The sequence below is a fragment of the Panicum virgatum genome, chromosome 1N, assembly GCF_016808335.1.
Source record: "Panicum virgatum strain AP13 chromosome 1N, P.virgatum_v5, whole genome shotgun sequence".
NCBI classification, from domain to species: Eukaryota; Viridiplantae; Streptophyta; class Magnoliopsida; order Poales; family Poaceae; genus Panicum; species Panicum virgatum.
The window spans coordinates 17,150,430-17,163,940 of NC_053145.1; the positions used below are offsets into that span (position 1 = coordinate 17,150,430).

General features: G+C 44.5%; 1 protein-coding gene across 3 annotated transcripts; it reads left to right on the top strand.

The window, feature by feature from the left end:
• The first annotated feature begins 204 nt into the window (after positions 1 to 204).
• On the top strand, positions 205 to 5,423 carry LOC120655377 (putative disease resistance protein RGA3). 3 transcript variants are annotated; one of them, XM_039933141.1, is made up of 4 exons: positions 207 to 1,526; positions 1,652 to 3,568; positions 4,092 to 4,151; positions 5,077 to 5,412. In XM_039933141.1, the coding sequence occupies exons 2-3, from the start codon at positions 1,698 to 1,700 to the stop codon at positions 4,141 to 4,143; spliced, it is 1,923 nt and encodes a 640-aa protein (XP_039789075.1). In that variant the 5' UTR covers positions 207 to 1,526; positions 1,652 to 1,697; the 3' UTR covers positions 4,144 to 4,151; positions 5,077 to 5,412. The 3 variants fall into 3 exon arrangements, with proteins under 3 accessions (XP_039789077.1, XP_039789076.1, XP_039789075.1); XM_039933142.1 differs by having other exon boundaries at positions 206 to 3,575; positions 4,102 to 4,151; positions 5,077 to 5,423; XM_039933143.1 differs by lacking the exons at positions 4,092 to 4,151; positions 5,077 to 5,412 and having other exon boundaries at positions 205 to 1,526; positions 1,652 to 2,974.
• Positions 5,424 to 13,511: the final 8,088 nt, after the last annotated feature.

Here is a 13,511-nt window from a genome sequence, read left to right on the forward strand (position 1 = left end):
TAAGACTGACCTCAGCAGGTTACCTAGCAGGCGTGTATATTGTCCACGCTAGCAGCCCTCGTCAGCGACAGAATGGAAGTGGAGCGGCCCAAATTTGAAAACGTCCGGCGGCCTACGTTGCTTGTCTTTTGCTTGCTGACGTGCACAACTTCCACAAAAGCACCGTAGGCTGCTGAGGTCAGTCTAAAGTAAAGGGCAAGCGGATGAAGATTTTCCCTTTGCCTCGTCCTCTACCTTCTCGCTCCCCGCAAAAGCTCTGCTATCGCACACGAAATCCATAGACCCCGCAACCACCCCGATGGCCCTCGCCCCGCTTTCTTTGCACGCGCTGCATCGCGGCATGGATCCGCCGTTGGAGGAGGCCTCCCGTGGAATTTCGCGGCTTGTGAAGCAGATGGCATCGTTCCGCGTCAACATGAAGAGATTGATTCTGCACGGCGATGTCGACACCAAGCTGGAGGACATCAAGATCTACATGCCTCAGATCTTCTCCCTCCTGTGTTGCCCACAGCTCTATGGGGACAAGCGGAGGTCTCTTCTGGCCGAGCTCAGGGAAGCCTTCTACGACTTGGAGGATTTGGTCGACGAAATGGAGTTCTACAAGATTGAAGTCAAAGTGGTTGAAGCGGGGTCAAAGGTCAGTATTTGCAATCCACTGACTCCTGCTATCAAGGTGGGCAAGCGCCTGGTTAGCAGCATCCTCCATGAGGAATCGCAGTTCCTCAAGTGCCTTGATTTCATCACAAGTGAGTTGCCCAATCTCGTCGCCTTGCTGGAGAAAGCCAAAGGAACCCCATCCTGTTGGCCTCTTGGTGTCCCAGATTTTGGTGCTCCCAACGCCGGCTCCTTGCTTCTTGAGGATCAACAGAAGGTGTTTGGGCGCGACAAGGAGCTGAATGAAATTGTGCAACTGCTCACTCAGACGCCATCCCACTGGGACCAGCCCTCTGTTCTTGCCATCGTTGGCACGGGGGGCTTGGGGAAGACCACGCTCGCTCGGTTAGTTTACAACGATGCAAGAGTTGAGCACCACTTTGATCTCAGATCTTGGGTTGCCTCTGCGAGTCTCGACAAGGTGAAACTTGCTGAAGAAATCTTGTCTTCAGCCAATCCGTCCTACTTTGCTCCCTCTGAAAATAAGGTCAAGTTTGAAGCGGTTCAGCTGCAACTCAAGGAATTCCTGACGGGAAAGAGGTTCCTGCTTGTACTCGACGATCTCTGGGTCGAGTCCTTCACCGACTCGTGTTTTCAGGAAATCCTTTGTCCACTGAGATCTGCAGGGAGGGGGAGCAGTATTTTAGTGACCACTCGAACAAAGACGGTGGCTGAAAAGCTCGCTGCATCTCAGGTGTACCACTTGAGTGCACTGGGCACCGAGGACTGTTGGTCCTTGATCAAGGAATCAGCTCTGGGCAGTGCTAGCACACATGATCTAACTGATGCGCTGGAACAGATCGGGAGGGACATTGCTGCCCGGCTCGATGGCCTTCCTCTCGCTGCCAAGGTGCTGGCAGGACTGCTTAAAGGTACAAAGAGCACAAAAGACTGGAACCGAATCTTGGATACTGAATTTCGTGGAGATGTCATTTCCTCACTGCAGTTAAGCTACAACTCTCTCGGGAGAACTCAAACAGTGCTTTGCATTTTGCAGCATATTTCCCAAGCCCTGTAAGTTTGAGAAAGATCTCTTGATCAAAATGTGGATGGCCCATGATTTTATTCAACCCAAAAGCAGCTCGGGTAAAAGGAGGGAGGATCTAGGTGCAGAATATTTCAATGTTCTCTTATCACGCTCATTCTTTCAGGCAGTCAAGAAAGGCTCCAAGACACAATGCAGTATGCACGACCTAATACATGATCTCGCAGTCTCTGTAGCTGCCGATGTTCATGGCACAGTCCGCCGTGTGTCCACCACAGATATACACCTCAAGAAATTCGGCAACCATGCAAAGTTGCGCTCCTTCGTACTTCAGGGGCCCTTATCACCCTCCACAAGTTGCTTGCAAAATGAAATTGGGAACGCGAGTAGCTTGCGTGTCCTTGATCTTAGTTGCTTTGACCTGACAGAATTGCCCAAGACAATTGGTAACTTGAAGCATCTCCGATACCTAAGTCTTTCGGGCACACTCCAGAGGCTTCCTGAGTCGATCTGCATGCTGCGTCGTCTCGAATCGTTGCATGTTGTTGGCAAATGTTCCCTTGATAAGCTTCCTGATGGAACAAGTATGCTTGTTAACTTGCGGCACCTTAATATTGCTACGAGATACCTGGCAGAGGTGTCAAGCATTGGACAGCTTGTTAACCTTCAGGGATCACTTGAATTCCATGTTAAAAAGCTGAAAGGGCACAACTTAGGAGAACTGGGAAGCATAAATAGCCTCCATGGACAGCTAAAAATTAAAGGCCTTAACAATGTTGCACGCAAGGAAGATGCTTGCAAGGCGAGTTTGAGTAACAAATGCAATCTCAGAGTGCTTTCTTTGGAATGGGCATCCGCAAGTAGAACTCTCGGTTTGTGTGCAGATTCTGAAATACTGGAAAACTTGCAGCCGCACTCAAGTATAAAAGAAATCATTATCAATAGGTATCTTGGTGCCAAATCCCCCAGTTGGCTAGAATTGCCATTGCTGAAGGAACTACAATCCTTGCACCTTACTAACTGCAGGAGTTTGGACCTCCTGCCTCCATTGGGATTGCTTCCATCACTCAAATTATTACACATGAAGGAACTATGTACAGTTAGTCGAATCGGATATGAGTTCTATGGTACCAATGAGGTTGCTTTTCCAGCTCTAAGGGTTCTTGTACTTGATGATTTTCCCAGCTTGCTTGAGTGGTCTGAGGAACTGAGAAGTAAATCCTTCCCTTGTCTCAAAAAACTAAAGGTGGTACACTGTCCAAACTTATCTGAACTCCCAATGTTTCCATGCTCTGTCACTGAACTTACAATGGAAAACACAAGATTAATACCGTACTTGAGGCTTGGCCCATTTTCTTCATCAAAATTAGAGAGTCTTACACTTGATATCCGCACAAATAATTTACTTGGAATGGAACTGTTCCATCAACATCATCTGGAATCTGTTGTTGTTCTAAACATGGAAGCTAGCAAGCAGTTCCTAATGGCAGAGGGGATGCGCTTCTTTACTTCTCTCCAAAGACTTCAGCTCAACCACTCTGATTTAACAGATCAAAATTTGAGCAGCCTCATTCAGGCTCTGCCTTCATTGCCCTCATTGGAGCTGATGAATCTGCCCAACATAGTATCTCTTTTGGTGCCAGCGGAAACTAATTTATGCACAACACTCACGGAATTGAAAATATGCAGCTGTCCACTGCTTTCTTCTCTTGCCTCCTTGGATTCTTTCATTTCGTTGAAGTGCCTGGTGATTGAGAAATGCCCCAAGATAACAGCAGCATCCTTTCCAAAAAGCTTTTCAACCCTCAGATCCCTTAAGCTTCTGAGCGTATCATACTGCACAGAGTTGCAATCTTTACCTTCTGGAGGGCTACCAACCTCATTAGAAGCACTTCATCTATTTGGGTGCCATCCAAAGTTGACTGAGGTGTATCAGAACAAACGACAACAACAACGTAGCCTTTTTTCCCAAGCAAGTTGGGGTAGGCTAGAGATGAAACCCGGAAGAAATAAGTTCAAGGTTCAGGCACATTGATAGCTAGTCTCCAAGTGTTCCTATCCAAAGCTATCTCTTTAGAGATATTCCAATCCTTAAGATCTCTCTTAACCAACTCATCCCACGTCAGTTTAGGTCTACCTCTACCCCTCTTTACATTATCGACCCGCTCAAGAACCTTATTACGTACCGGCGCCTCAGGAGGCCTTCGTTGGACATGTCTAAACCATCTCAGCCGATGCTGAGTAAGTTTCTCCTCAATTGGTGCCACCCCGATACTATCCCGAATAACTTCGTTCCGGACTTTATCCCTCCTTGTGTGCCCGCAAAACCACCGCAACATCCGCATTTCTGCTACACTCAGTTGCTGCACATGTCGTCTTTTTGTAGACCAACATTCAGCACCGTATAACATCGCCGGACGAATTGCTGTCCTATAGAATTTGCCGGTATATAGTATCAGAACAACAACCAATATTTCTTTGGAGCATCTTTGTACTGTACCTAAAATTGCAGGTATTATTTTGGTTACCAAGCTTTGCTTTTTTCCCTTCATACTCCCTCATTTGTAATTTACAACATTGATTTAAGAAAAACAATTTGGATTGATCATATGTATATAGTATTATATTATTTAATTACGCATGAAAATTTGTGTTATCCTTTTTATTATATAAGCGTAATGGTAAAATTTTCATCAAAACACCATACATTCACAAAATGAGGGGGGTACTAAGTTCACTTTGTCTTTTTATTTTTAATTATATGTGATTTTGCACATATTTTGGGTACCTTTATAAGAAGCTATCACCAGGAACCTTCCCTTTCCTTCGAAGCTATATATATTTGCTCCCAAATTTTAGATAACTAAACCGTTCAGATTATAGTGCATTGTTAGTTTGTTAGAGCACTAATCTTTTGGGTCATTCGCCACTGATAGATCAATGTCAGCAAAAGACAAGCGTCAGTGATAAGCTAATTCTGGGAAACAGGCCATATGTATGTGTCGTTTTGTGCTACTTTTCAATATGACCGAGCAATTTTTTAGTAACTACACAAAAATAAAGGTAGAATTGTTAGTAATACACACTGTGGCCAAAGAAATGCACATGTTCCCTTTTAGCTACAACACAGTAATGAGTAATATTTTCAAATCAAAATCTACATGGTTTGTATTACTTATGTTTTGCTTGGCATTTTTTTAGTTTGCTTGGCGTTCTTTTTTTTTTCACTATCGCAATTGAAAAATACTACAAGGTCACTTAGCACTAAATAGTATAAATAGTACAAATTTTTTACTTGACGCTGGTCCCTTCTAATCTAATATATCCTTTTCCCAGCATATTAAAATCGGTACATGTTTGGCTGTAACTGTAGTATGGATATCAGTAACTGCATTAGATTTCTGCTGTGTAAATTATGTGGTCTTTGCTTCTTGCAGGTTGTACCACAAGTGCGCAGGTCGATATCAAATACAGTATGATGGCTATCCTGGCAAATTGGATAATTGAAATGCACCAGAAGTATCTGACGCTCAGACACCGCACAAACTTCTGAGACATGGAGCTAATGTTAGATCTCATGTATCTCTTGATAAACCATGTATCCGTATAAGCTTGGACACACGATGACCTTTATTGTCATGGTTTCAGTAAATGGACGAAGATTCTGTCAGAAACAAACTATTTCTTTCTGCAAAAGTGAACAATTTCTTTCCGGTCAGTAAGCTCTGATTGCTTTACTGTCCGGCCATTCAGCTGTAAAAAAGTTCTACGCAGTTTCCATAGAGTACGTGATCCTCCATTGTTGGTTACCGGCCTTGTCCCAGATGTACGCGCATGCCTGAAGTATCGCCGGCCATGTAAACCGTATAGCATAGCTTGGTCCAAGCAGAGCACCTGCGATTCCCACTACGTCTGCACGTACGGCACTTTTGCCGCAGCGCCTAGGTGCTGGAACTGCTCTGGCAGACGGGTCCATTTAGGTTGGTTGTAAATCATGTTTTAGGAAAAAAAAAGTCGTTATCAATAGCTGAAAGATCACATATTGGTTGTAAATCATGTTTTAGGAAAAAGTCATTATCTCAAATGCCTTGCTGCTTTATTCAAAGACCCCAGGCCCAAGCAAATCGCGAGCCAAAATGTTCTTTACAAAATCAGGGAGGGGATCAATCCAAACAATCGGATGATCCGGGTCCCCACTTCGGCCAATACTAGCCAAATCATGAGCAGCGACATTACATATACGAGGTACATAAAACACAGAAGCCGAACCAAACATGGTTGTCATAAGAAACTTTGCTTCTCGAAAGAGCACTCCACCCGGCGCCCGATCATACTCCCCCGTTCGCAGCGCCTTCACCAAGATCTGCGAGTCTGTCTCCAGTATGACGTGTTGCATGCCCCAATCCGATGCAGCTTGGAGACCGGCAATGCACACATGTGCCTCAGCGCACAGAGCTTCTGTTACCACTACAATACAGCCCGCTCCAGCTACTCCTCCATCACCAACAGAGTTACGAATTACAAGTTACAACCCCTAAGCTCCCTTCCTGTTCTCCACACAGAAGGCTCCGTCCACATTGATTTTCCATGTATCTTCTCTTACGTGAAGAAGAGCTCAAGTTCTATCAACGAGCCAAGGCGACCGTTGTTTTCCTAGGAGATAACAACACGAGGTACTTTCAGATGGTTGCGAATGGCAAAAATCGTAAGAAACATATCTTTTCACTAGATCACGATGGAACCAAGGTTGATGGCCAAAGTAATTTCAAAGAATATATTACTCAATTTTATAAAGGTTCATTTGGTCCTTCTACGCATAATAATTTCTCTTTCGATAACAGTAGAATAGATGATATACCACAAATCAGTCAGTCTGAAAATGAATTTCTCACGGCTCCTTTCACTGAAGAGGAGATTCGAAATGCAATTTTCGATATGAAACACAATAAAGCTCTTCATACGTGACAGGTTTAGTGACCGGCGGAACCGGTGCTTGGTCTTGAGCTCCTGCCATCTCTGCGGTGGGCGTTGTTGTTGATGAATGTCCCACCGGGTGTGCCAGAATGTGTTGTCGGTCAAAACCCACCGGCAAGTAGCGACAGGCAACATGAAGAGCCAGGAGGTCGCCGGGGCACTGGCAGGCACTGCTCCCTCGTCAGCGGCCCGCAATTCCAGCACACGCCGCGGCTTGTGAAGACGCAGGACGTGCCACCTGACCTATACCCGATTAGAAAGGTGCGAACGTGCTTGCAACGATTTGCCTGCATACACAAACACGTGGAAACATAAGTCCGAGCCGTAGTCGGCTCCCCGGGTCTTATCCGGATCTGCTTGGATCTGCTTGCATCCGGATATTAATAAATAAAGCAAATAATTGTAAAGCTGCTTCAATTAAATCTAGTTAATCTAACCCACGACGGTAAAAGCTTCACTGCTAGATCGGAACATCCTACACGTGATTGGGCCTAACGAACGTAACAGATAACTAAACCATAACCCAAAACAGAGGCCTAAGAACTAGTAAGAGCCGATTCCCGTAACAATCCCTATCAAGGCTAAAATAAAGCATCTACTACATCACCGGATCATCCAACCCGTTTGCAAGGCCTAATCTAATAGATATTACGCTAATTCTTAAGTATAAGAACAAACCGTAACAGATTAGATCTACTAGATGGAGAAGAAGCAGTGTGTTGTCTCCGTGCAACTAACTCTATGCAACAAGAATTAGCATAAGATTGAAACGTGACTGCACAGAAGCAACATGCTATTCGTAGATGGTACGCAATGAAAGCACGATGAATCTACTAAAAGACATGCTACGAACATCAGGATAACTAGCATTACTCGCCATAAAAAATGCTTCAGTACGAGTAACACCAAGGTAAAAGCAAGAAAAACACTGCATTGATCGCAGGAAGCGATCAGGGCAGCATGACGCTTACTTGGATGAAACCCTAGAATTAGGGGGGGTGGTGCGCCGAGAATTGTTGTTTGCGAGACGTGATGACATTCTCCTCAGACGAATATCATAGGGTACATATTTATAGTCCGGAGACTTAGGAAACAATCTAATCCTATCTTGTCCCGATCGGACTCTATCTCTAATCTTGAACTAAATCTAAAGATACATGGCCCATGTGGCCCAAATGCTCACGCAGGAGCCGATTCGTAAGCCCCCTTCAATCTCTTCATTAAGCCCAACTCACTCTCGGCCCATTAATTAACCCTGTTAATTTATGGCGATAACAGGTTAATTCTTTGTGCTTTTGAACAGTTATCAGGATTGAAAATAAACTTTCACAAGAGTGAAATTTTTTACTTTGGTGAAGCAAAAGATTACAAAAATCAGTATATGGAGCTGTTTGGATGCAATCTAGGTGCTTTCCCAATTCGTTATTTGGTATCCCGATTCACTATCGGCGGTTGTCAAATAAGGATTGGTTGAAAGTGCAGGAGCGGTTTGAAAAATGTCTCAGTAGCTGAAAAGGGAAAAATCTTTCCACTGGAGGCCGTTTAACTCTCATTAATTCTATTCTTAACAGCTTACCTATGTATATAATTTCCTTCTTTGAGATCCCAAAAGGGGTCCGTAGAAAGCTGGATTACTTTCTATCACGCTTTTTTTTGGCAAAGTGACGAACACTAAAGGACAAATCGGCTAGCCAAATAGGATATCCTGTGTCAACCAAAGAAACAAGGGGGACTGGGGATACAAAACTTAGAACTTAGAGACGTTGCCTTGCTCAGTAAATGGTTGTACCGATTGATCACAACAGATAGTATATGGCAGCAGATTCTACGCAACAAATATCTAGGGACTAAACCCCTGGTACAAGTCCAGTGGAGGGGCGGAGACTCTCATTTCTGGGCAAGACTAATGAAAGTCAATAGTGAGTTCCTTAAATTTGGAACATTCCACATAAAAAATGGGTCACAAGTGAGATTTTGGGAGGCTACCTGGCTTGGCAATAGACCTCTACGACATAAATACCCTCAACTTTATAACATAGTTAGCAAAAAAAAAAAAACAGGATACGGTGGGTGAGGTGCTTAGTACACCAAATCCTAATCTAACCTAGCGTAGAGATCTAATAGGCAGCAAGTTAGTGATGTGGAACAATCTGGTTTAACGTCTTGCAATGGTTGCCCTTACTCACGAAGATGATGATTTTAGATGGAACCTAGGCTCGACGTGTGTTTTTTCCGGTGAAATCACGTTATCGGGGTTTAATCAATCAGAATTCCAAATGTAAATAAAGGTCTTTGGAAGCTGAAAATTCCACTCAAAATTAAAAATTTTCTTTGGTATCTTAAACGCGGTGTAATTCTCACAAAGGATAATCTTGCGAAATGAAACTGGCAAGGCAATCAACAGTGTTGTTTGTGTCATGAAAATGAAATGATACAACATCTATTTTTTGACTGTCGATTTACACGGATGATTTGGGCTACGGTGTATTCAGCATGGGGCCTCTCCAAACCTCGCAATATTTCAAATATGTTTGGAAGCTGGCTCCATGGAATACAAAAATTCTACAAATCTCTAGTCCTTGTACGAGCAGTAGCCTTGTGTTGGTCTGTTTGGCTCTGCAAAAATGCTGTCATTTTTTAGAACAAACACTCTTCTTTTTTGCAGATAATATACTCGACTACAAACTGGCTGCTCCGTACATAGGCTATCTTTCAACAGGCTACTTCCCAGGAGGTGCTTGTGGCGGCATCTCGGTTCTTGGAGTGGGTGGCCAAGGAGTTTTTTACCCAGACACATGGATGACGGTCTAGTCTTAGGATTGACAGTCATTAGTTTGTCCTTTTGTGTTTCAGACTTTTTAGGCTGTGTGTCATTTGGTATAGTTTGGGAAAGATTCGAGTCCTTGTATCACCTTGATATCACTTCTTCAAATCAAATCAATAAAGTTTTCTTTTTCCAAAAAAAAATCTTCCGATGGTGCTGTCCAGACACACTGCCTGCTTATTGGAGCAGCTTTCCCCATGTCATGTGCAGGTGAAATCAGTGCCCCATGTGCTCGATAGACGATTTCATCCGTTGATAACCGTTTCTCCCCCACATTAACCTTATTCTGAGCATTCCACCATGACCAAAGTAGGCTAATGGTCAGAAGCTTCTCTTCATTTAGCGCTAAGATAAATGCAGAGACTTTCTTTGCCGATGGCATATCGCACAACTTGAGTCTGATATCTTCCATGCCTACCCCCCTCCAGGCCTCCAGCACTCGTTGACGTGCTCGCACTTCAGGAAGCAGTGCCCCCATCCTCATCCATTCTCCAACATACTGGGCATCTTGTGTCAATGTCCATCCCCCTCCTTGCTATATTTTTCCTGAGTGGCAGACTACTGTGTGCAAATCTTCAGAAGAAGTGTTTGATCTTTGGTGGGCAATTCAGCTTCCATATGCTCTTCCACTTAAATTCACTTGATCTTCCCTGTCCTGGAGTTGAGCTGCTCTCTCCTTGCTGTCTAGGCTGTTCCCGTTTTCTACCATCATCAAGAACATGATAGGCAGAATTCACCGAGAGAAAGCCCTTTTTTATCATAGTGCCATGCCAAAAGATCATCCATGCCATTTTTATCGGAATCCCCAGAATACGCTGCACATCCTCCTCCCAGAACACTGATTTTATCAGCTGGCTATCCCATTCGGCACTGATGGGGTCTATCAATTCAGAAACACGCCTCAGTGTGTAGCCTTTTGGTGTAACTGGTCTTCTAGTTACTCCATCAGGAATCCATGGGTCTAACCAGATATCAATCTGTGTGCCATCGCCCACTCTCCAAATCAATCCCTCCTTCAGTGCTCGTACCCCTTGGACAATGCTACGCCAGGAGTAAGATATGCCTGGTACTCCAGAACCTCCAGCAGATTCCCATCAGGGAAATATTTTGCCCGTAAAACTTTAGCACAGAGTGATTCTGGGTTCGCTAGCAATCTCTACCCTTGCCTCGCTAGCATCGCTAGATTAAAGAGGTGCAGATCTCTAAACCCGAGCCCACCATTCTCTTTACTTGTGCATAACTTCTCCTTTGACAGCCAATGCATTTTATTTTCACGCTCCTGTTGTACCAAAACCGGCATATCATTGTGCTTAAATCATCGCACAGAGATTTGGTCAGGTCGAAACACGACATCGCATAGCTTGGAATAGCTTGTGCTACGGCTTTAATCAAAATTTCTTTCCCAGCTTTCAACAATAGTTTTTCCTTCCACCCTTGAATCCTTTTCCACACTTTGTCCTTCAGGTATGCGAAAGTCTTTTCGTTTGATCTACCCATATACACCGGCAAACCCAGATATTTTTCCTTGCGGGCTTCAGCTCTTATTTCCAAAGCATGCATCAGTTGCTGCTTATCAGCCATCTTTGCATTTTTACTGAACATCACGGACGATTTGTCATTGTTTATGATTTGCCCCGAGCAATCCTCATACAATGAAAGAATCTGCTGCAGTTGATTTGCACTCCGGTCATCTGTTTTCAAGAGTAGCAAGGAATCATCTGCAAACAATAAGTGATTAATACTCGGAGTCTCCTGGCTCACTTTAACTCCCACCAGATCTCCACTTTCCTCTGCATCATGGAGCAAGCACGAAAACGCCTCAGCACAGAGCAAGAACAAGTAAGGGGGGAGGGGGTCCCCCTGTCTCAGGCCACGCTCAGGCACAATGTCCTCCGTGAGACAACCATTCACTTTTATATGATATCTGACAGTGGTAACACGCTTCATGATAGAACTCACCCATTGCTCATGAAATCCCAGCTTCGGCATCATCTTTTCCAAAAAGCACCACTCAACCCGGTCATATGCTTTACTCATATCTAGCTTCACTGCAGCAAAACTGTCACCAGAACCTTTCTTTGTTTGCATAAAGTGTGTGAGCTCATATGCTAACAACACATTATCAGTGACCATGCGGCCAGGAACAAAAGCACTCTGGTTCAACGAAATAATATCAGGGAGGATTAACTTCAAACAGTTGGAGAGTACCTTGGATGCAATTTTGTAGACCACATTGCATAAGCTGATCGGTCTTAAATCTTTTAACCGATCCAGATTAGGAACCTTCAGGATCAGCACAACCATTATTGTGTCATTCCAACCTTCAGCCATAGCACCACCTCCGAGCAGGTTTTTTACTTCTCTAGTAACATCGGCTCCCACAATGTCCCAGAAATGTTTGTAGAAAAGCACCGGCATCCCATCCATGCCAGGAGCTTTCAGGGCCCCCATGCAATCGAGTGCAGACTTGATCTCCTCATCAGAAACTTCTCGTTGCAGGGCAGCATTCATATCCGATGACACTTTCGGGTGAACCTTCTCCAACAGCTCATCATACCGGGAACCTGCATGACTATGAAATAAATCTTTATAAAAGTTAGTAATGAGGGCAACCATCTCCTTGTCCTCCTTCACCTCCACTCCATCATCTCTCACCAATCTTCTGATTTTATTTCGTTGCCTCCTTTCCGAGGCAAAACCATGGAAAAACTTGGTATTCCGATCTCCCTTCTGCAACCAGTGACTATGCGCTCTCTAGCACCAATACATCTCCTTTTGCGTTTCAAGCTTCTCAAGTTTATATTTTAGAATCTTCAGCCGTGACACATTCTGTGCACTAATCCCCTGCCGCCTGCATTCCTCCAGCTTTTTTCCCCCCTACTTATCCTTTTCTCCAAATCACCAAGAATATTTCTACTCCAATTCCACAGGTCAGCCCCTACTTCCCAGACAGCATCCACCACCTTGCCTGCCCTAGCATCCATTGTCAAATTCCATGCATTTTGTACAATCATTCGACAATTGTCTTCTTGGATCCACCCCGCCTCAAACCTTAATGAATGAGTTGCCCTTCGGGTTGTGGCGATCACCCACCTCCTCTTTCATTTCCACAATAATTGGCCGGTGATCAGAATGATGTGGATCACCATTTGTAACTCGGAAATTTGGGAACCTGTTACACCAAGCTGCATCCGCCACAGCCCTGTCCAGCTGTTCCCTGATGTAGTTGTCACTCTGATGGCTATTGCTCCACCATGTAAACATGTCACCCATATAGCCAAGATCTGTTAAAGAGCAATCCTCCAATGCCCGCCTAAAACGATCCATACAACCCTGTGACCTGCTGGTAGATTGTCATTATGTAACACATCTAACTTTATTCATGAAACATAAATGGCATAAAATATTCACTCATATTGGGAGCAAATAAATCGAGCCTTGCGAGGAGACAACCATTATATTATAAAAAGGTTCACTATCATTATAGAGTGCTTATGTAAAGTGTTGCGGCGCAATTCTCAACGCGCTACATATTGGTCCCTCTTTGCCTGCTTCTGCTCGGGTTTCATATTGCGTGCATTTTGACTATCACGTATCGCTTCCCTCTGCTTAGGTGTCATATTTGCATACGTCTTGCTTCGATTTGCTCATAAGTTAATCTTTGCTTTTGCTCTTGTAGCATGGTAGCATGATGCTCCAGGTCACGAGCAAACGGTTTTCCTACAATGACAAATTTCCATGGAATGAAATAGTTTACTTGTCCCTATATGGATGAATTATGAAAATATAGCAAAAGCAAAGATCACAATAGATTTTTTGGAGCGGAAAAAGTGGATCTTGCCCCGCGTCGCTCTTACGGCGACTCGGGCGGTGACTCCCAACAGCGCCGCCAGGGGCTCCTTCGACTACCCTCCGCGATCCTGCCGCCGCCGGAGTTCAACGCCGGAAGTCCGGCCGGAGACGAGGATGGCCGGAGGCAAGGATCTATTCGCATCTAGGGGGCAACGCACCAGCTGCTGGCCGGCTTCCTTCCTTTCCTTGTCAACGTCCTCGCGGCTCGTCGTCACATCATTA